General features: G+C 39.6%; 1 protein-coding gene across 2 annotated transcripts; it reads right to left on the minus strand.

Moving 5' to 3' along the window:
* Positions 1-408: 408 nt before the first annotated feature.
* pgap1 (post-GPI attachment to proteins inositol deacylase 1) lies at positions 409-19,763 on the minus strand. Of its 2 annotated transcripts, none has more exons than XM_063497805.1 (26): positions 19,512-19,763; positions 16,408-16,561; positions 14,021-14,196; positions 13,691-13,862; positions 13,437-13,597; positions 13,204-13,256; positions 13,058-13,124; positions 12,813-12,918; positions 12,621-12,679; positions 11,928-12,011; positions 11,720-11,769; positions 11,516-11,567; positions 11,358-11,435; positions 10,571-10,646; positions 10,415-10,488; positions 10,281-10,332; positions 10,135-10,201; positions 9,674-9,779; positions 9,549-9,587; positions 9,249-9,433; positions 8,842-9,072; positions 8,625-8,760; positions 8,109-8,159; positions 7,655-7,866; positions 6,687-6,791; positions 409-6,605 (listed from the first exon to the last, which is right to left on the minus strand). In XM_063497805.1, exons 1-26 carry the CDS (start codon positions 19,641-19,643, stop codon positions 6,467-6,469), a joined length of 2,817 nt encoding a protein of 938 aa, XP_063353875.1. In that variant the 5' UTR covers positions 19,644-19,763; the 3' UTR covers positions 409-6,466. The 2 variants fall into 2 exon arrangements, with proteins under 2 accessions (XP_063353875.1, XP_063353876.1); XM_063497806.1 differs by lacking the exon at positions 19,512-19,763 and adding an exon at positions 17,790-18,618.
* Between the last annotated feature and the right edge of the window lie 626 nt (positions 19,764-20,389).

Genomic DNA, 20,389 nt, shown 5'->3' on the forward strand with positions numbered 1-20,389 from the left:
AAGTTCAATAGATGGATGTTCAAAAGAAAACATATGTATGACTGAAGCAGTATGTAAGTATGGATTTAAATAATATCAAAATAAATGTAAGGAAAATACAACGGAGAAGTCAATAAAATAAAATATGACGAAGTAAACTGCAAAAAATAAATAAAATAATAATAAATGTCTAAAATATGTTGTTTATTAGTTTATACTTCATTTTGATAGTTTCGGCCCTCCATATAAATATGTTTTGTATACGAAATTTTAAATTTTATGAGCAGGGAAGCATCGATCTTAATCACACTGATGTCTCAGCAAGTCTCTGGATACCTCAAGGTAAGTTTAGCTGTTACTGCCCCGAGGATGCTTTTGTAACAATAACTGTAATCACATCACTACAGAATAAAAACAAAAACAACAACAGTCATTTTCACGGTTTTATTCCAACAACAACAGTGCCAAAAAAATTGCACAGTTTGCTCATTTACAGTCACATCAGATAAAAATGTGAGAGATATAAAAACATCAAAGCGACTGATTTTGACACACCGACACAGAAACCTGAGGATTAAATACTCGTCCACGCCAGAGCCTCTTCAGAAAACGTGAATAAACAAAACAAGACGTTTCCAACTGCCTGATGTATGAGCACGTGTTAGAGGACTAACTAGTTCTGCACAACGAGGACCAGCTAGCAGGAGGTTACAGGTATTAAAGTCACTGTAGGCAGAAGCAAGATAAGTGGAACCACTGAACTGTAAAGCACTTATAGACTGCAGTAAGAACATTTCATATCACCAGGTAAACACTGTTAAACATCACAAGTTTGTACAGAAGATGATTATGAATAAAAGCAATCAGCTGTCTCTGATATTGTTTCTTTGGCTGTCACTTAACAGCAAAAAAGAGATCAAGGATGTGTGTCGTTTAAAGGTTTTTGTGTTTGTTCTGGGAAATGCGACTAAAACTTTCACCACCAGGGGGCAGCAGTTTACCAGCCTTTTCCTTGGCTGCCACTGTAAATAGGAACGTGCTTTTTATTGATTAAATGCAAGGTTACACTAACTCGCTGCTCCATCTTTTGGTACATACATGAAAGTACAGCCAGGCCACAGTTCGGCTTCACTTCATATCTCTTCAGCACAATACAGATAAAATCAAAGTTTCTGCAAATACTGATAACGTTTAACACTTGAATTTACAGTAAGTACCAGTAAAATGGCTGATTTTAAGACTTTAAATTACTGTGACATCTTGAAGCCTCTAGTCTGTTTTCAGGGGTAAAAGCAGCTCGAGTTTTGGCAGCTGCACAAAGGATGTTTCCAGAGATCAGAGTGAGTGTCACCTTGGGAGCCAGAGAAGCAAGCTCATTAAAAAAAAAGAAAGAAAGATGCAGTGGGATGCAGTAGTCTGGTGAAAACTTCTCTTACTGTGGTTCAGCTCAGCAAGAAGACAATTGATGTCTGAAACTGAAATTATAACAAATCTTTCTGGACAATGAAAACTACACCTTGCAAAAGACTTGACCTCTATTTAACTTTTACTAATGTTTCAAACCTCAATGAGCATCTTTAGAGACCTAATGAAAGGTTGGGGTGATGCCATTTTCAAAAGTTCATGAAAGGGTCATGAACTCGTTCCCAACAATCAGCAGGCACAAGCTCCTGTAAGCAGCTACCAGCACTCCAAACATTAAAATAAATGATGCTCAGAAAGCAGGAGAAGCTGGAAGATTACCAAGTGTAATGCAATTAGGAAAAAGCAGATAAGAGGAAGAGGAGAGGTCAAGCTGCTGACTGGAACCCTGGAAGAAAGTAATCCTGTTAAATATGAGAGAAATGTGTCAATAGCTGGATGACAAAAAAAACAAAACAAAAAACAACAGCTCATATTTTTAGTTGTTCACACAAATTTGAACAGGTTGACATTTAGGATGTTATAAACTCTATTCTGCTTTCCTGTATTTTCTATTTGGCCTTTCATACCAAGCATGATGAAACTTTCAAATAAAGAGATAATCCCTGTTCTCTGAAAATACCATCTTAAGACTGCTCAGAACACTTTCAGACAGTTTTTTTTCCAAGTTTGCAGCTGTATGACATCATAAAGAGGGGATATCCCAAATTTGGGGACATAGAAGAACCACCTACCTGCTTTTTCAAATCTGTTGCTAATGAGGGCCTTAAAGGGAGAGGAGTTAAAACTGGCCCAGTGTAAGATAAAGAAGAATTACTTTGAACTGTAAATCATGCAAAGCTGCTTTAGAGGAGTCCAAGAATAAAAAATATGAAGTTGGAAATAAGAAAAGGTCCACTTTAACTGCCGATTTTGGCTATGATAGGAGACATTGTGGCAGCAATTCTTGCGCCTATTTTATGCAATTTACACAAATTGAGGGGTTTTTTTTCTGGAGGCTTTCACAGAGGGATTTGGAGGAATAACGTGCCCTTCTATGCAAAGGTCCTTTTACCTGAACCGAAGCCATGCTGCACATTCATATATGTGACAGATGCTCTACAAAGAGAATGCATCAGTTTGGCACACTGGTTTCAAGTGACAGCATTTCAAGATAGAACAAAAGAAAATGAGAATTTGATTTCCTGCTTTATTTCAATCCAAATGTTTTAACTTTATGTTGAATGTTTTCCAAGAGCTTCATCACATTTTTAAAAAACACAAAACCCACCAAATTTGAAATAGCAAAATGTCCCCAGAACAGCAGTTGTCTGTGTGTGGATTACTCGGTGCGAGAGTGCATGTGGAAGGACGTGATCACAGTGAACACCGATACAAGTCACAAGTCTATTTATAGAAAACATAACTCTCATCGCTACTAATTTGTTCTACAAAGTTGTGTTTGCCACCGATTCACAGCGAGGCAGACGATGTGCATCTCAAAGCACTAAAACTATACCAAAAACGCACAAGTGCAGAGAAAAGCTGAACACTTACACCACTGTATAAACTCAAACACACAGAGACATTCAGTGCAGGTACATTCACATTGGGAACAGCGGTTTCTGCAGAGCGTGTCGACTTCTGACTGTGAGCTCGATTGGTCCCTAAATCTTTAGTATTTAGTTACTACAGAGTCCCACATTTTAAATAAAATGTAAAGAAAACATAGGAGCTTTGCGAGTGGACACAAAGGAGTGAAATATGCTTTACATTCAATGTAGGGCTTCAGCCAGCACAAAGCTGCTGAGATCTGAACACAAACTGCTGCTTACACAAGAAAGCAAAAAGGCACAGCAGCAGCAGCAGGACGTAAGACAGAAATAAAATAAGACACTGTTAGTACGGAGGACTGAAGCTGTCAAAATTCATGTACAACAAGGAAATGAATAAAGATCAAATTATAAAGAATAAAAAAGTAAAGTTGTACAACTCAATTAATGAAAAACAAGCAACATATTTGTCACCGTATTGTTTCCCATAATTGCAATTATATAGTATTTATTTATTTCCATTAAATTTTTTCCTTCCCTTTATCTCCACAAACGTGTTTCTTCATTTCATCTTTATTTAGCTAAAGCTGATTTTTTTCTTCACAACAATGATGGCGCTGTCATTCAGATAATTTTCCTTTTTGCCTCCAAACACACAACTTAACTACAAACTAATAACAATGGAAGATTAAATCACAAGTTAAAAATAAAAAAAGTCAATGTTATAAAATGTGCCATAAATTAAGTAATACTTATGTTAATTTTTATGTATTACTTTTAATGCATTTTATATCTTATTTGTTTATGAATTTATTATTTCAGCATTTTTGGTCCTTCATAATTTTCCAGAGAGAAAGGCATGACATGAAATACAAAACTGAACTCTCAGAGCTAGCTTCTTATATGCTTGAAGTTGATTTATTTTAGTTACTGAATAAAACATATTCAAGTTAGAGTGACATAGTGACTACAGGCTTAAAGTAGAGTCTCTCTGCTTTAACTTGAGGGGCTGAATAAAAGTAATCTCCAAGCTATTGAGGAATTACAGCCAATTTTAGACACATTACCCCATTTCGAACTTGAATATGTTTTGGCCAGCAGCCAAAATAATGTTTGACAACTTGTTTCCCTTTTTTGTTAAGTAATCTTAGAGCACAACACCCACATATTTATCACACAAAAAACATTTTAACTGATTAAAGTGATTTAAGGTCAAACGAGTGTGAGTGAAACTGGCTTAAAAATGTAAATTTGGCAACAAAAATTGAACAAAAAGGCAACAAAAAGTCAGGCCTACATGTTATAACAGCACTCAAACACACACACACACACACACACACACACACACACACACACACACACACACACACACACAATGATAACAGTTTGAAGTAATTGTGGCAGCAGAATTTTTCTCTATGACTCTTTCCATTCAAAAGCTTCAACATATCAGATGCTCTCTCTTCTTTGAGAAACTCCTCATTAAAACAAAAGTTTTATTTCCGTCATATTTCTTGTAAAAGGTCTCACTTCATTCATATTTTCAACCCGTATCCATTGTATTCTACTTCACACTCTGTGCAGCTGCTGGAGGAAGTAACTAGAGCATTAAATTTGTAATAATCCGCAACTGAAAATAGTCCCAAATCAATGCACCATTTACATCTGGTTCACACCAACATTAATGATAATAAACTTTTTGTGAGCAGTTTTAGAATATTTACATCTTCAGCAGGAAGCTGAAGGGTTTGTTCTGAAATATGGAAGTCAGGAGGTGCCAAGATAAATAACGTGGGGTTGGTTTGATTTTTTTCGCTGACAGTGCAACAAACAAAACAAGTCTATCCTCTCCTTGTTAAATTGTTAAAACCCAAATCCACAAGTTCTTTTATGTTATCTTTTTTTTTACGTTTCAAATATGAAATGAAAAAAACAAAAAACAAAATTTCAACCAACACTCAAACATAAGATAAATACTAAACCCAACACCAGCAAAAAGCAAATTCTACTTCCAATCCCAGGATTCAAGACCCAGATATCACAGAGAACGTACACAGAAACAACACACTGCCTTCACCTCAAAACACCAACAACCACACCTGATATAGAATGAACATGTGATTGTATGTCCATAATGAAATATTTAGGATTTGTTCCACCTTAAAATGCTAATTTTTTTCTGCTTAGCATTCGTCTTTCAAACACCTTGGCATTTTGGTCTAACTTACTTTTAACCCATCAACAGGATTACAGGCAGTTTGGCACACAGAGATTTCTGAACACGTTTTACAGCGATGCCTTTAAAGTGCTCACTTCCTTCTCAAAATGTCATGTAATATTGTTTTGTTTTTTTTGTTTTTTTAAAAAGCAAAAAAACAAAAACAAACAACCCCCCCCCCCAAACAATCTGACTCATGCAGGGATAAATTTGTTCTACAGAGGACTGAAACTGCCAAAATTAAAGCAAAATATAATAATGAATATGTAGAACAGTTGACTTCTGACCTCGAGTTCGAGCTCACTGAGATTCGAACTTGTCCGACATTTTCAGTAGGCAATCTATGGTATCGGTTTCAGTATCATATGTCGTATTCACAAACTTGAGTGTCCACATTGCCTGCTTGCCTCGTGGTGTGACAGCAACACCCCATCAGGCGTAAAAGGGTAATGGGAAATTGGAAAAAATACGATATGGGAAATTAAAATAGAAATTTCTATTTACTTTGTTATAAATTAATGTGTATGTGCGTTATATTCGTTTTAGGCATTTAATATAATTTTAATTCAGTTACAGATTTACACATTTATTATTTTAGCAGTTTCGATCCTCCATATATTTGAAAATCCAGTGAAAATTCTTCTGGATAACAAGACGCCCCCAAACCTGCACGCGTACACAAGCCTTCCTCAGTGCAACCCTTCATTTTGCAGCCGCCGTCAATATTGTGCATCAAATAAGTGAGAACGTAAACACGCCTGCTTTGGACTTCTCTAACGGAATAAATGTAATACTCTGCCTCTGGTTTAGAGGAGGTACTACGACAGTGAGCAGGTAACAGTTAGAGCTGTAAGTCGTTGCTAAGCAGTAGGCAGTGTAAGAGTTTACAGCACAGTGACCACAGTGAACAACGCCACTGTTGACACCAGAAACAACATCATGTTATAACAGTAACACCCTGTCCACAGTCTCTCATATCAGAAGCTTCACTGGTTGTGGAGCTGGCGCTCCCTGAAGGCAGAGCTATAGATATACAGAGTAAGGCAAACATGGTTTCAGGACAATCCAACAGAGCCATATTTGCACCAAATGCTCCGAGGCCATTACACCCTCTCTTTTCAAAACGCCCTGCGTAATCACCACGGAGCCTTTAGTGCTAACAGTGAGCAGGAAGTTAACCAGGCTATGTATGTCTATGGCTCCGCTCCATAGCAGCCCGGTACAGAAAGTCCTCAACCAGCCTCAGAGAGTCAGGCTGCGACTTAAGAAGAGGCATGTTATGGTGGAGATGGAGACTGAAACCAGCCCGGTGCTGTCAGAGGAGACAGCACAAGGCCAGCGGGATGAGTGACGCCAACAGGAAGTAGGTGATTCTGTAGAGGTGAAGAGGAGAGAAAGTCACCATGATGATGGCCAAGGGGAGAGGGAGGCAGGAGGTCAGAGGCAGAAGTTTACTGAAAAACATGAAGAACAAGTTACCTGTTAGCATGAAGGATCTCACTGGGAATGTGTGTGCTGGGCAGGTGTGCTCCTACCTGTTGCTGAGCTTTAAAGTGTTGCAGTTGATAAGCAGCATGTAGACAAAAATTAGAGGCACGATGTATGGCCAGCATGGGTCGGGATTCAGCTGGGTGGAATACCTGCACAGGTTTAACAAACAGAGAGCGTTAATATGGAACTCCTTATCCTAATCATCACACTCTGTACCTTTGTGTTTATTTAAGCATACGGTTCCCATATTCTTATAAGAAGTCCAGAGTTAACGGTAACATCACTCGAGGTCAAACCTAAAAACCCAAATAACAAGTCCAGATATTTAGGCATTTTATGCAAATAACCAAGTAGGTGCACTCCGTAACATTTTTAATATAATAAATGGTCATTTATGTGAATTTACAGGGAAAATCCAAATGATATGACGGTTTCTGCCCTGAGCTCCGCCTCCATGACATCCACACACTTACCCATCAAATGCTTCTCTGTGTGCAAGGAAACTAGTTTAGGGTACAGTGAGCTGCAAGCATAAAATGTGCATATATATATATATATATATATATATAAATAAAAAGAATAACTTCAGGCTTAATTTACTAAAACTAAACTCCTGCTACCTAAATGATCAAATGGTTTCTGTTATTTCTTAGAGCAGCAGCTTGGTAAAGTCCTTCACTCGACTGGACACTTTGTATTTTGTCAAGTGTAATAATAAAAAATGATTTATGCAGTCCTATTTATCTCTCGGTCTCTTCTGCACATACTGAGTCATAACAGCTTGCTCCCTCGGCTGTCTGCTTGAAGCCAGAGCAGCAGCTGTGTGATCATGGGTGAACCTCAGGTAGACCTCCTTTGTAAATCAGACACTCTACTGGAGACTGCTGTAGTCATTCTGCTATTGCACATGTGCGTTAAAACAAACATATTGCACGGTTAGCATCTATTTATCAACTGTGAGGTTCAGGGAAATTAACACTGATGTGCAGAGCAGCATCTTTCTCTCACATACCTCAGGTTACGGATCCAGTGGATGAGCGAGGGACCGCTGAGCATGACGGGCAGCGTGAAAAGTGCCGACAGGCAGAGGTGGAGCTGCAGGTCATCCCTCACCTCCTGCAGGGCACATTCCGACAGCAAGGGGGCGCCGCTGCTTTCTTTAGACCTGCTCAAGCATTCGGGATCGATCGTGCCATTCTCAGCTTCTTTGTGCTTCCGGGGAGCCTGGAAAGACACCAGAGGAGATGAATCAGACAAAGCTCGGTTTATAACAGTTTGGCAATCTGTATTTAAATAAGCAGATGTGGGAATTCCATAAACTGCAGTTCCCCTATTGTCCACTTGAGGCCATTGCCAGCCAATCACTCACTCAATCACTGCAGCAAAATGAAGTACGGTTACAGCCTGATATGAAAGAAAAATGAAAATCTTACAACATAAATGTTAGTTAAACCTGAACATCTTACCAGATTCAACATGTGTCTCAAAGATCTTTCTGTCATCTGCAGCCTCAGAACCTGAGAGCAACAAACAAACACAAAGAGCAGCTCAGCTGAAACTTCAGAACAGAGTTTGTTTCCACAGAGGAAGTCCATGCTACACCCATGGCTCCTGCACCACTTAAAAAATAAATAAATTAATACAATTCATGTTTTTAAACATCTATTTAAGAACATGAAATATACATTAGAAAATCTGTTTGCTTTGGTGTTTGGTCAAGACAAAGACGAACTGAATACTCCTGAGAAAGTCTCATGAAAAACCCAAAAGCTTTAAAACCTGATTCACAAAATTTACCTGCCCAGCACTGTTTTCATCTGCTAGTCTTGAACACATAATCAAATTTAAAGTGAATTTATGGTAAATATTAGATATTTTAAGGCTTTTTTTCCCTTCATTATAATCTGAATTGCAGGAAGTTTTACCTGCTAAGCAGCTCTGGACAGCAGAATTATAAATAATTTAATTAAATCAATATTCACCCTATAAAGGTGGAACAGGAACGAGGCAAATATCGACAACGCCCCACAGGAAGTCCCACCCATAACAGTCAGACACAGCGTGATGAGGAGCTGGGTTCGCAGCCGCAGGGTGCCACAGTCTCTGGAGACAGACGGCCTGCAGATGAAAAGAATTAAAACTCAAGCGAACAAACAGACAATCAGCCAAAGTTTCAAATGTTTGAATGAACCCCGGTACCTGTGCAATGGAGCCAAGACCAACGAGATCAGCCGGATAACGAGTCTGAGTAGAGTGCTGCCCCAGTACGCCACAGCTGCCCCAAAAATATACAGCAGAGGGGAGAGGAGGTGAACCCATTCTTCACCTGGTGCCTCCTCTTCATGAAATGCCACATCAGGGAAGGTTGGAGGGAGTGTGTCCATAGAGGGGAGGAAAAGCATGGACCAGACCTCCTGAAAGCAGCTACAGCTGTGGGGGGGGGGACAGAAGGGAAAACCATCCTGAGGGGTTTGACTGTTATATGAAAAATTTATCTTAAATTAAAGCAGGAGGCTGAGGCGGTTTTAACCACAGTCAGTTTTTTCTGAGGCCAGAAAAAAACACAACATTCCCACTCAGCTTCATATTAGACTCATTAAGCTTACCTGAGTGCGATGTGCAGAATATACACAGGCAGGTTGACTTTGTGGGGCTGCAGGCCTTTGCCCACCATCTGACTCATGTCTGCAGCTCGCCTAGACTTCAGGATGGAGGACACCTGCCCCCCACAGGCCAGAAGGAGGGTTACAGCTGTGTACACTGGTACCATGTGACCACAGAACCTCAGTATCTGTCAGACAAGATGCCACAGAGTGAATCAAGTTGGTAATTAAAGATGAAAGATTTATTCGAATGCCACGATGCCCCTAATTTCACCGGAATAAATAAAACAAGACAATTCCTACCTGTCCGAGCACCCTGGGTAACGAAGTTCTTATGGAGACCTAAGTCACAGGGTAAATATTTAACAGTTTGTCACAACAAATGTGAAGAAGACTCGACCTTCTTTCTGGTAGCTGGAAGGTAGTACCTTATACTGGCAGTTGGGGGCAGTGTGGAGCTGCAGGAGTGCACCTGAGGTGTTGTCTGGACGACTTGTGTGGAGCATCCCTGAGATCTCCGTCACTGATGGCACGCTGGCAGACAGATCACATTAATCATGACAGGTTAAAAGAAAAGCTACTCATCATAGGTCAAAAATAGTTCTTGTTTTACTGGTACTAGTCTAAGTCAAGCCCCTCAGTTCATCCTCTGTCTCTAACAAGCAGATGTAAAACCTCCTCTTTAAGTAAACTTTCTTTTGATTGGCTGCCCCTCCCAAACAGAAGGTTGGAACTGCAGGTGGGTCAGGCTTCTGCACTCTGGCATGACCGCAGTGGGAAATTCGATCTTACTGACATCAGACGGGCCAAAATGTGGAGGGAAAAGAAAACCATTTGGCTCACCATGGTTACTTAAACATAGTCTCTAAGAATAACTTCAGAAACTCACCTGACCGTGGTTAAAGAGTCCTCTCGAAACCATGGCACTTTTATCCTGTACACGCTCGGCAATCTGTCTGCAGACACACAATCAGTCACCAGTATTACATTACAGCATGAGCACATGAGCCTCTTTATCCAACAACACACACTCACCTTTCTGTACTTTGCACTGGCTTGCAACATTAATTCTGAAAGCCTGATAGACCTGGAGACACAGAGGAGTTTTAAATTTAGCTGAAACAGGGAAGCTGATCCTGACTAGAACCTGAGAACACAGTGAAAGCTACCTGGTGAAAGTGTTGCAGCTCGATGGTGTGAAGAAGTCCAGAGGAGTTAACGGTAACATCACTCGAGGTCAAACCTAAAAGCCCAAATAACAATTACTGAAAAGAACCCTTTTTTTTAAAAAAAAGTTTGTGAATCGGTTTTACTAGATTACTCACCAAAGGACAGGACATGCGGCACTGCGACAGACAGAGTCTGAGATTCTTCTCTTTGCCACTCACATTCCACCATGAACTGCAGAGCAGACAGACACACAAATCTTAACAAGCTCTTTAAAAAAAAAAAAAAAAAAAAGGGGGGGGGGGTTTGTTTGTTTGGCTTCTTCCTCTTCTGGTCTCTGTTTTTGGGTAGTCTCAGGCTGATCACAGATCAGGTCAGAATCAGCATGTAACATACAACTGGACCACCTCCATCACTGCTTTTGGTTTAGTTGAGAGAGGCTTGCCCAAGTAGAGCAAGCAGGACGCAGCACACATCATATCCATTTGCTCACGGTAAATTTACAGCACAATAACATCTGCGGGCTAAATTGGACATCACATAGACTTTACACTATGGAACTAGGAGGTTAAAGCTAGTCTGAGCAGAATTTGTGAACCATTGTATTTTCACCTCTGTTAGGTTTAAAACGGTAAAAGGAGTGAAAACAGCTTCAGCTTTTTATATATCAGAAAAAACTTTAAATCCTTTGATGCCACTGTGGACTTGTGCACACTGACCACAAACACTCATGACTAAACTCAGCTATTCTTAGGAAAGCTGTGTACAAAATCTGCAGCCAGAAAGATGATCTGGAGCTTAAAGTTTAAATAAAACAAGCCAACACTGGTCTCCTCATTTCAAATATAGGCTATGGAAGTAACAGTATAACAATGGTAAACAGACCAGAACATTTTTACTGCAGGTTAATCTGAAAATACTGAGTCATTGTTTAGTTTGAAGTACCTGCTTGCCATTGAGGTTAGAGGCCGAGACAAAGAGATGAGTAAAAGACGACAAGTCACTGAGCCTCAGAGTCAGGACCTGAGGAGGACGACAGACTGTTAGGACAGCTGATGGGACAAAGACCGAACTGAATGGAGTCTCTTTTAGACGATAGTTACCTTGTAGGGAGGCAAAAGCTCAGTTCCCTTAGACAGATCCACTGCATACACACTGGAGGAAAAGGGACATAAAAGAAACAGAAATAAATAATTGTGTAACACATCCACAAACTCCATCACATTTTTCACGTTGGAGAAAAATATTAAAGATGCTTATTGAGAATAAAGGTGGTGGGAAAAGCTTGACATTAATGATATTCTTACCATGATGAGCCATTTTTTTGCAAACAGCCGTACACCCAGCTGGTCATCTCCTGTTGGACAATAAATCAGAATCTCTTTTCACTTGGCTTAAAATTTGAAAAGAAGTTCTTGGTTCTCCTGCACTAAATATGAAGCATTTAGCCTTAACTCTTACACATGTTAATATTATCAAGCTCTTACAGCTCAAAAACAAAAGGTAATAACTCACCAGGTTGTTGCTCCGGCAGTAGAAATGGCTGTAGGCTTTCCTGCGACTCGACAGGGCAAACAGGAAGAACTTGGGTTGTCCTTCCTGTACAAACAGAGAGCAAAAACACTTATGATTACTGTAATCACTTTGTTTTGTCAGATTAATTATTCAAATAATCCTGTTTTGTAGCCTTGACCAGATTTGAAGTGCGACATGTGGGTTTAACTGAGACATCGTTTATGCTCTATACTCTCAAGCACAGTGTAGTCACACCGTAAAGCACAGCCTGATTTATTATCTTATTTTCATTTATTTTTAATGAGACGATAATTGACACAATAAACGTGTTATATTCGATAAGACTCTAAAGTAGCGCTTGTAATCACGAACAATGAATCAGGAACATATTTACTGAGGTCACAAGTAATTTTATAATTTCTATACAATCAAAATTCTTTTTGAAACAGGAGGACCCGCCCCCTCATGGCCATTAAGAGCACTACTGCACTGGTTTCATTTTTCAGACCTGTGAGCTACAACCATCTTTTTCATAGTCTATAGATTAGACATCACTCCAGATGGTTTCATTTTTACCGAGTAGATACATTTTATAGATTAAAAATAACTTTCTTTTACAACTTGTATCAGCTACTGGCAGATAATCCATTCAATTATTAATCATCATTACAGATGGGTGAGGCTCTATTGTACCTTTGGTGTGCTGTAAGCCAGACGAAGTGTGTTAACTTCACTCCATGCATCAGGAAGATCTGGAAAACAAAACAAACAAACAACAGGACACCAATCTTAGTGATTCATCATTAATGCACAGTGAGGTACAGTGAAACTTTGGATGCAAGTGTATTACACTGTCGCCATGAACCATAAAGAAGAGATGGAGACCTGAGATGGAGACTGGTGTCTCTTGAGTTTCTCCAGGCAACCTCACGGGATGTTTAATGAAATGATGGTTCAGCACAGCTAACTTCTTCTCAGAGTTTTCTGTGAACTGTTAAGAATAAACTGATTAAGTTAGGTTGTCAGATTTATTCATTTGCTTTAAATATTCCCATCTCCCAACTCTCTCTGATGGAGGTTTGTCTTTCATGTCTCCTCAGAAGGAAAACACATGTTGTTGTTGTTCACACCTGTCTGGTTTCAGGATCGATGAGATCAAAGAACGCCCTGACAGTGGCAAGAACAAGCTCCTTGCACCTGAAACACAAAGACACACAAACATAAATAATTTTAGTAATATTTAAATATGGCTCCAAAAAAGGAAAAAGTCATTTACCAGACAATAGACAGATGATCAGTAGACACCCACGTCCTGGGAACTGCAGTCACCTTGGTAAAAACAAGACAAAAAACTTAAAATACAAAAGTACATTTTAAAAAACAGCAGTTGGAGTCAAAAACAACACAAAATGATAACTTTTCCTTCAAATAGTCCCAAAGTGTGAACAATACTAAAAGGAACCAGAGAAAAATGACTGAATTGAAGCTTTATTCACGAGCAAATCGTACCACCAGTGACAGCTTGTTTGGGTCTCCTGGAGGACACGGCAGGGAAGTGAGGCCGGAGCGGACCTGATAGTCACGATAACCACCCCCGACAGACAAAACTGTGACATTCCTGAGCTTGTTTGCCTGGTTAACCCACTTCTGTCTGACTGCAGAGTAGAAATCTGCACACACAGCAACCAAGCAGAAAAAAAAATGTAGAAATCTGTTTATGCTACATAAACAAGTCGAACTGAGCAGGTTTGACCAACTCTTACCCAGCAGGTACGGGTCCAGGGCCAGCACTGGAGCCAGGTGAGGAGAGGCCTGGGTGATGATGAGGCTGACCAGGTTGGTGTTGAAACGAGGCAAAGTGAACAGTGCCCGGGCCACCACTCCTCCCATGGAGTGACCGACGAGCACAACGCTCTGAGGTGGGGTCTTCAGGTGCTGGAGATATAAAAACCCGTGAAATTTTCAAGTCTTCTGGCGTGTGTAGAGTTCAACTTAGTTTCCCTCCACTTTAAATTTGACATTAGGTGAAGACTGGTTATAATCTCTCTCTCCCTGTCACTTGGAGTAACCCAGTCTGATATTCAAGGCCTAACCTTGTACAGCCTCAGGATGGCCTTGATGCTCTCGTGCAGGAAATGCGTCTGCCTTAGCAAACTGCCGCCGTAAAGTGCCACCAGCTCCTCGTTGAAGTCCACAGTGAACACGTTGAAGTGGAGACCTCCCTCCATGGTTTCAGCCTTCCTCAAAGCAACTGAGCCCAGAGATCGAGCTTCAACAACAGAAGAACACAGATGGTGTTAAACCAGTGTGGATTAAACTGAATGATGTGGTGCAGCTGTGGGGTCAGTACTACTTAGCTATCCAGCGTCATCTGATCAGATAAATCTCTGCAAAAGTTATTTATAATTTTATTTTTTCAGACTTTGGATTATTGATAAAAGTGATCATGGAAGCAGGAGAAGAAATGTTGAGGAATACTGCATGCAGGGCAGCAAAAAACCACCAGAGTAACAGCAAAATCTGTTTGTATTCACAGGAATAAAAGCGGGGGCGTTCCCCTCCTACACACAGCTGGTGGAAAGAACGGATGGCCACCATCATCTCAGAAAGGAGTTGAATCAACAAGAGTTATTAGTTAGAGAGAATATTGAAGTCACCAGAAGATTCCAGGTTAGAATTTCCCAAGAATTCCCCCAGAATTAAAAATCTAATATACAATAAATGATATTATAAAATGCAGTGCACATTTATTATTAAACCATTAAAAAGTATATTCACCTATTAACTGCATTTTATTTATTGACTTAGAATTTGCTCAAACCTGCAATGCTACTTAGCAGGAGTAAACAGCACATGTGCTGAGGACTATCTCCACTCACAGGTTTATTTCTATTATTTTGGACTGATTAAACTACAGTGAGTGAGTTCATGATACTGAGAGAAGTGCAGCAGTGAGGCTCGGTGATGCATTTAAAATGCCATAATAACGACACAGCAAAAAAAACAGACCAAACTGTGAAAACATGTGCTTAAACCAGTTTTTCATGATGAATAGATTACAAAAACACACTGAGGTATCCTGATCTATGCGATAATGCAATAAGCTTTGAGCATCTACTTAAAGTTAAAAAACTGAATGCTTGTGTTCCAAATTATGAGTTTTTATTCGAAACCAGGGATGTATATGGTATACCCCGACACTGCAAACCAGCTTCAAGACCCATAAACCCAATTTAGGAAGTAAATAAGTTAATACTAACATGACTTAGCAACTTGGGGGTTGAAGTATCACAAGTTAATGTTGACCAACTTAATTTAGTGCTTGCTCTAAACGATGATACATAATCACCCCAGGATTCCCAACACTTTGCCTTTTCCTGTCTTCAATTAAATGTCAGTTTCTACATCACATAAATTTTGTGGACTGTATGAATCCAGTCCTCGAGTGAAGGCAAGTCCTTCACCAACTGTTTTTTGTGAGAGCTTTCTTACAAGAAAACGTTCAGAGATTTGTTTTCAAATCCATTCATCTCTGAATTCTTTTTTTCTTCATAAATATATTTGCTCATTTTATACAACTACAAAAATGAAATAAAAACCTCCTAGTTAAACAAAACAATCAAACAAAAAACAAACCACAACATCCAGTTCAATTCAGTTTTATTTATATAGCATCAAATCACAAAGGCAGTTGCCTTAAGATGGTTTATATTGGAAGATAAAGACGCCACTAAAATGAATGAGTGAAACACCCAACATCAAAGAAACCCCTTTGAGCAAGCAAATGGCGACAGTGGAAAAGAAAAATTGCCTTTTAACAGGAAAAAAACTCCAGCAGGCTCAGGGAGGAGCAGCTGTCTGACAATCCATATTCACAGCAGTATGGAAACAGATCATACAGCTGTGGTCTGAAACAGTTTTTTATGCTATTTCACCTTTAAAAAAAAAACCTCCCACCATTTTTCTATTCAGGTTAAATTTATGCTTTTAAACGTTTTCATGCGATGCTCCTCTTAGTGAGTTGGGAGCTGTGAGCTACTCTTGATGACAACTGGCTGAGCAGAGAGACTGTCACACATCATACCAACTTTTGGTTTTGCAGTTTTTTCCCCTGTGTCAGAGTATAAATACATGGGAGGAAGTAGTTTTAGACCACGCGATTCCCTGGTCTCTTAACGAGGAATGTCATTTGTTGAACAACAAAACAGTCCTCAGTTTCACAGCGCAAAACACAACACTAACTTTGGACATTTTAACCCCTCATGTGCAAAAAGCAAGTATCACAAAGACAAAAATTTCTGCTTGTGAAGGAAACTTCAGTTTGTTTTTTCAGCCAGAAATGACTCAACAAAAAGCTTGATGTCCTCCGTTTCTCCTTTGTCTTTGCTGTAGCACAAAACTTAACTTCTCAGTTTTTTCCCCACTCCTTCATGATAATTTAAATGTAAGCACTGGACCATTATCAATTTTGCACTCTTACCTTGTTTATAACTTCCGGCATTTCCAGGCAGGAAAAGCACAGGGGCACCGGTGAGTTTGAGCGCTCGGGTCTCCTGGGCGTAGACACCCTCTCCGTACAGGTAGAGCCCGTAGGCCGGGTACAGTCTGGCCACACGGCGAGGCAGCGCCACACGCTGAAACCACATGGAGAGCGGTTAGGAGGCAAAAACTCACACAGCTCATTAGCCTGCTGTCACAGTTACATCACAAAGAGCTTGCTATAAAGCAACTACAACTGAGCCTACATGTAATCTACAGCTGATTTACTCCAAGCACCTACGCAAACATTGAGCATGAGTACAGCTGATCCTTAATGTTTAAAAGTGACAAATATACTATAACACTAGCTTTTTGTATTGAGCATTAAGGCAATAATTCTGTTGGGGAGGTGGGGTGTTTGAAATGAACTAAAGTATGGACAGTAAGGAGCTGAAATTTTATGTAAGTCCTATTAAAAATTCAATTTTTTCCCTAGAAATTTTTAACAGGAAATTCTGGGATTGTCAGGTACAAGTCATTTGGGAAGCTGCAGTATGACAAAGCGCTAACTCTCATTTTAGTTTGACACTCTGATGAAATGCCCAACATTCATAAGAAATAAATATGTTTACTTGGTTTTTATGGAGGGCCCAAAGTGTCAAAATTAAAAGTCCTCAAATGACTAAGAAAAGCAAAAAAACAGAACTTACTGACTGCTTCTTTATTCATTTACCTATGAATTTACGCCATTTTCTATTTAAAGTTTGACATGTTTTTAAAGTGTAGCATGATTTAAAAACAATTTATGGTCATCGATCATTTTCTTAAACCTGTTTATTTCCATATTTCCTTTTCAAATGAAATGTACTTATTGTACCAAAATGGTGACCCCCTAACCTAAAAACTACCCTGTTTATTGGGACAATAGAGGCACTTTAATTTTATAAGACAAAGACTTCTGATCCAAGCTGTGAAAACATTATAATAACCTAATTTTTAGGGACAAAGAAATATTAGATTGAATGCCCGTCTAAAAAATTGAGGTTTATGAATGTGACATTAAACCAAAGGTGATGACTGTGCGCCTGGGTGCATTTTATTTTATGGCCATGTGTGACATCAATTTGAGGGCTTTGTGTCTAAATGAGACGTTTCTAAATGTCTTAGTTATCAAAGGGGGGATTTTATTGAAAGTAAATGGATACATTTTATATTAGCTGACTTATAAACTGTGCTAATACTTGGTAACAATGTCTCATTAACATTGTAATTCTGGAATCAGAAGTGAATTTCGGCTGTTTTGTTATCTTTTTACATTTCTTCATGAATTTCTGTTTCATGAAACGAACGAGGGCGATGTCCTTCAAAGTGTCACCTCTTCACCTGCCGTTTGATCGACACTCGGCTCACGACAGAAATGGCCTCCTCAAGTCAGGGGATTAGCGAGCTGAAAATAAAGCTGTCAGTCAGGACCATTTACTTTGATGTTTTAAATAAAGTAACCGTGCATGGTTGGGATATTGTAGCAGTTATTTTCAGACATACACACACCTGCTGACCTTTCAAAATAAGAGCAAAGAGACTATCTAAAATAAAACTCCTTACAGACAGTTTTAAAATAAGATCATTTTTCAAAAGAAGTTAATAATATATCTGGGAAGCATATGTGAGAGATGTCAAAACCACGGGGCAAAAGCACTGAGCCAACACAAAAATACTACAACGTGCAGTTCCTCTAATGTCCACTAGATGCTCTAACTGTGTCCCCATTGACTCTAGTGTTTAATTGTCCACCTTTAAAGCAGAAATAAAGATGTTTACAGCTTGTCAATAGATAATTTCTTCCTTTAACAACTGTACTGGGTGAAATTTTTTAACTCAACTGTTCTTATTTTTTGAAGCCTTAACATTAAGGGCATGGCCAGTTTGACTGATCAGTGTGCCAATATAGACAGCTGTAGCTGACAGCTGGCTGGTGGTCCTCACTTCTGCTAATTTTAGTGACTTAACTGCACCTCTCCACCACGTTTTGCTGCTGGAGCAAGTGCTGTAGCTTTGGTGTCTATTTTATTAGTCCTAGTTAGCAGGTATCTGGGTCTGTACATTACACCTGTGTAGTTTATGACTTGCTAGTTCATATGCTGGCTTGGACGGGACTCTTGTTTCTGTCTTTCAAGTATTTAAATTGTTAATCCTTTAACACTAAAATTAAACCAAAAGGTAAATAAAGGTAAATAAGGTTTTGTTTATTTTTTATTTAAAATTAAATAAATAAAGAAGCCAGTTAACATAGAAATATCTGTTTAGTTTATATCACATCTTAAAATGGATGCATTTGTTTTATTCTTTTTAACATCATATCAATTTATTTTCTGAAGATTTTGTTTTAAATTTTGGCATTCTTGGACCTCCATACATTTCCGCCCTGTATATCTCGGAACTCTGTTCCCGATACTCTGTCCATTGTGCACATTAAGCATATCTACATAAAGGACTCTTAATCCTTGTTCTCGCTAACAGAACACACACTCCTGAACTGTGTGAACTCAGGCTGATGCCCACATGGCGCATGGCCTCCAGCTGTGCCCCACTTCTGGACAGATGAACCCATTAGTGCGCATATAGAGGAGAGGAAGGCGACCACTTCAGCTACTTTCACGAGGCTTGGACCTGTGTGCATTTAACCCACGTCCGATATCGTGCAAAGCTGATCTGCAGGTGACCTGCTGAGAGGGGTCAAGCATCAGCAGTTAATTCAAGCCGCATTGATAATAATCCGACTAACCTAAACCCAAACCTCAGCAAACAAACACTCACACACCTGTCAGGGAGGACATAGGTGTACTGAAAGAGCGACCACACACACTGATAGGGTAGCCACGCTCCTGACATTACTTTCTCCCTCAGTTAACGCTAGCAGCCTTCAGGAACTAGCTTAGAACACACCTGGCAGTCATAAACCAACATTCATTCGCGCTAATAAAAATAAGAAGCCACTTAGCGACACAAACCAGCCTCTGCCTTAAACAGCACACCGAATATACCTAACTGATGGCTGATATGCGGGTCTTTGGAATGCTCTGAGATAATTAGCTGAGTACTCACCCGATACTCCGGGTATTCAAACATATAGGTCATACTGCATCTGTTCTCCTCGAAGCCTGTCAGCAACTCTCGCAGGCCGACCGCCAGCAGCCCCGCGGCCAAACCGTAAAAAGCCACCGCGGCGAGCTTCATGCTTCCACCGTGAGTGTGGCTTTTAAATTTCACTGCTGTCTGAGCTACACGGTTCCATTTTCCTTCTGTTCGTTCCCAGCCAGGCTGTCAGACACCGGCTGAAGCTCACAACAGGAACCACACGCCGCACACCCAGAGAGTGGCAGCTCGGCCGGCCAATGGGAGTAAAGCTCTAAATGAAATGGACCAATGGGAGAGCAGATAGGGAGTCACACGTTTCACGCGAGAAATAGCTACGCTTAGCTTAGCAGCTTTTGATAAGTTTTTTCTTATTATTTTCTAATTTTATCATCTTGTGTGTTATTAACCCTATTACCTTTATTTATATGTATATATTTTTCAAGCAATTAAACATTAGTCAATCTGTGATAATTTCAAAGCTAAAATAATTAATTAAAGTGCAAATTATACAGTATTCATGGCAGCTGCCAACTGGAAAAAATTAAAAGAGAAATACCAATACCATGCCCTTTTCCCCCTTGAAAATCTGATTGTATAATCTCAAGACAAAAAAAAACCCCAAACTTTTTCTTTAATGAATGTTTGATTTAACACAACAAATCTGTCTCAAAATGAATCTCAAATTCACATCTTCTTAAAGTGATTAATCCAAAATGAAATTCAAAAGTAATTTCGTTCTAAAGAAAAAAACATAAGCATATGTGTGTCTGTGATATTTTTCTCAAGGTGGTGGCGCAGTGGTTGGCACTGTTGCCTCACAGCAATAATGTCCTGACTGGGCTGTT

The sequence above is a fragment of the Pelmatolapia mariae genome, linkage group LG16_19, assembly GCF_036321145.2.
Source record: "Pelmatolapia mariae isolate MD_Pm_ZW linkage group LG16_19, Pm_UMD_F_2, whole genome shotgun sequence".
Lineage (NCBI taxonomy): Eukaryota > Metazoa > Chordata > Actinopteri > Cichliformes > Cichlidae > Pelmatolapia > Pelmatolapia mariae.

Excerpts from the sequence above, each read along its gene's own strand:
- pgap1 (XM_063497805.1), bottom strand. The coding sequence starts at position 19,643 with ATGAAGCTCGCCGCGGTGGCTTTTTACGGTTTGGCCGCGGGGCTGCTG. Across the intron at positions 8,761-8,841 it reads GTCTTGGCTCCATTGCACAG|GCCGTCTGTCTCCAGAGACT; the intron begins GTACCGGGGTTC and ends TTTCATCTGCAG. Across the intron at positions 7,867-8,108 it reads TGAGACACATGTTGAATCTG|GCTCCCCGGAAGCACAAAGA; the intron begins GTAAGATGTTCA and ends GTGTCTTTCCAG.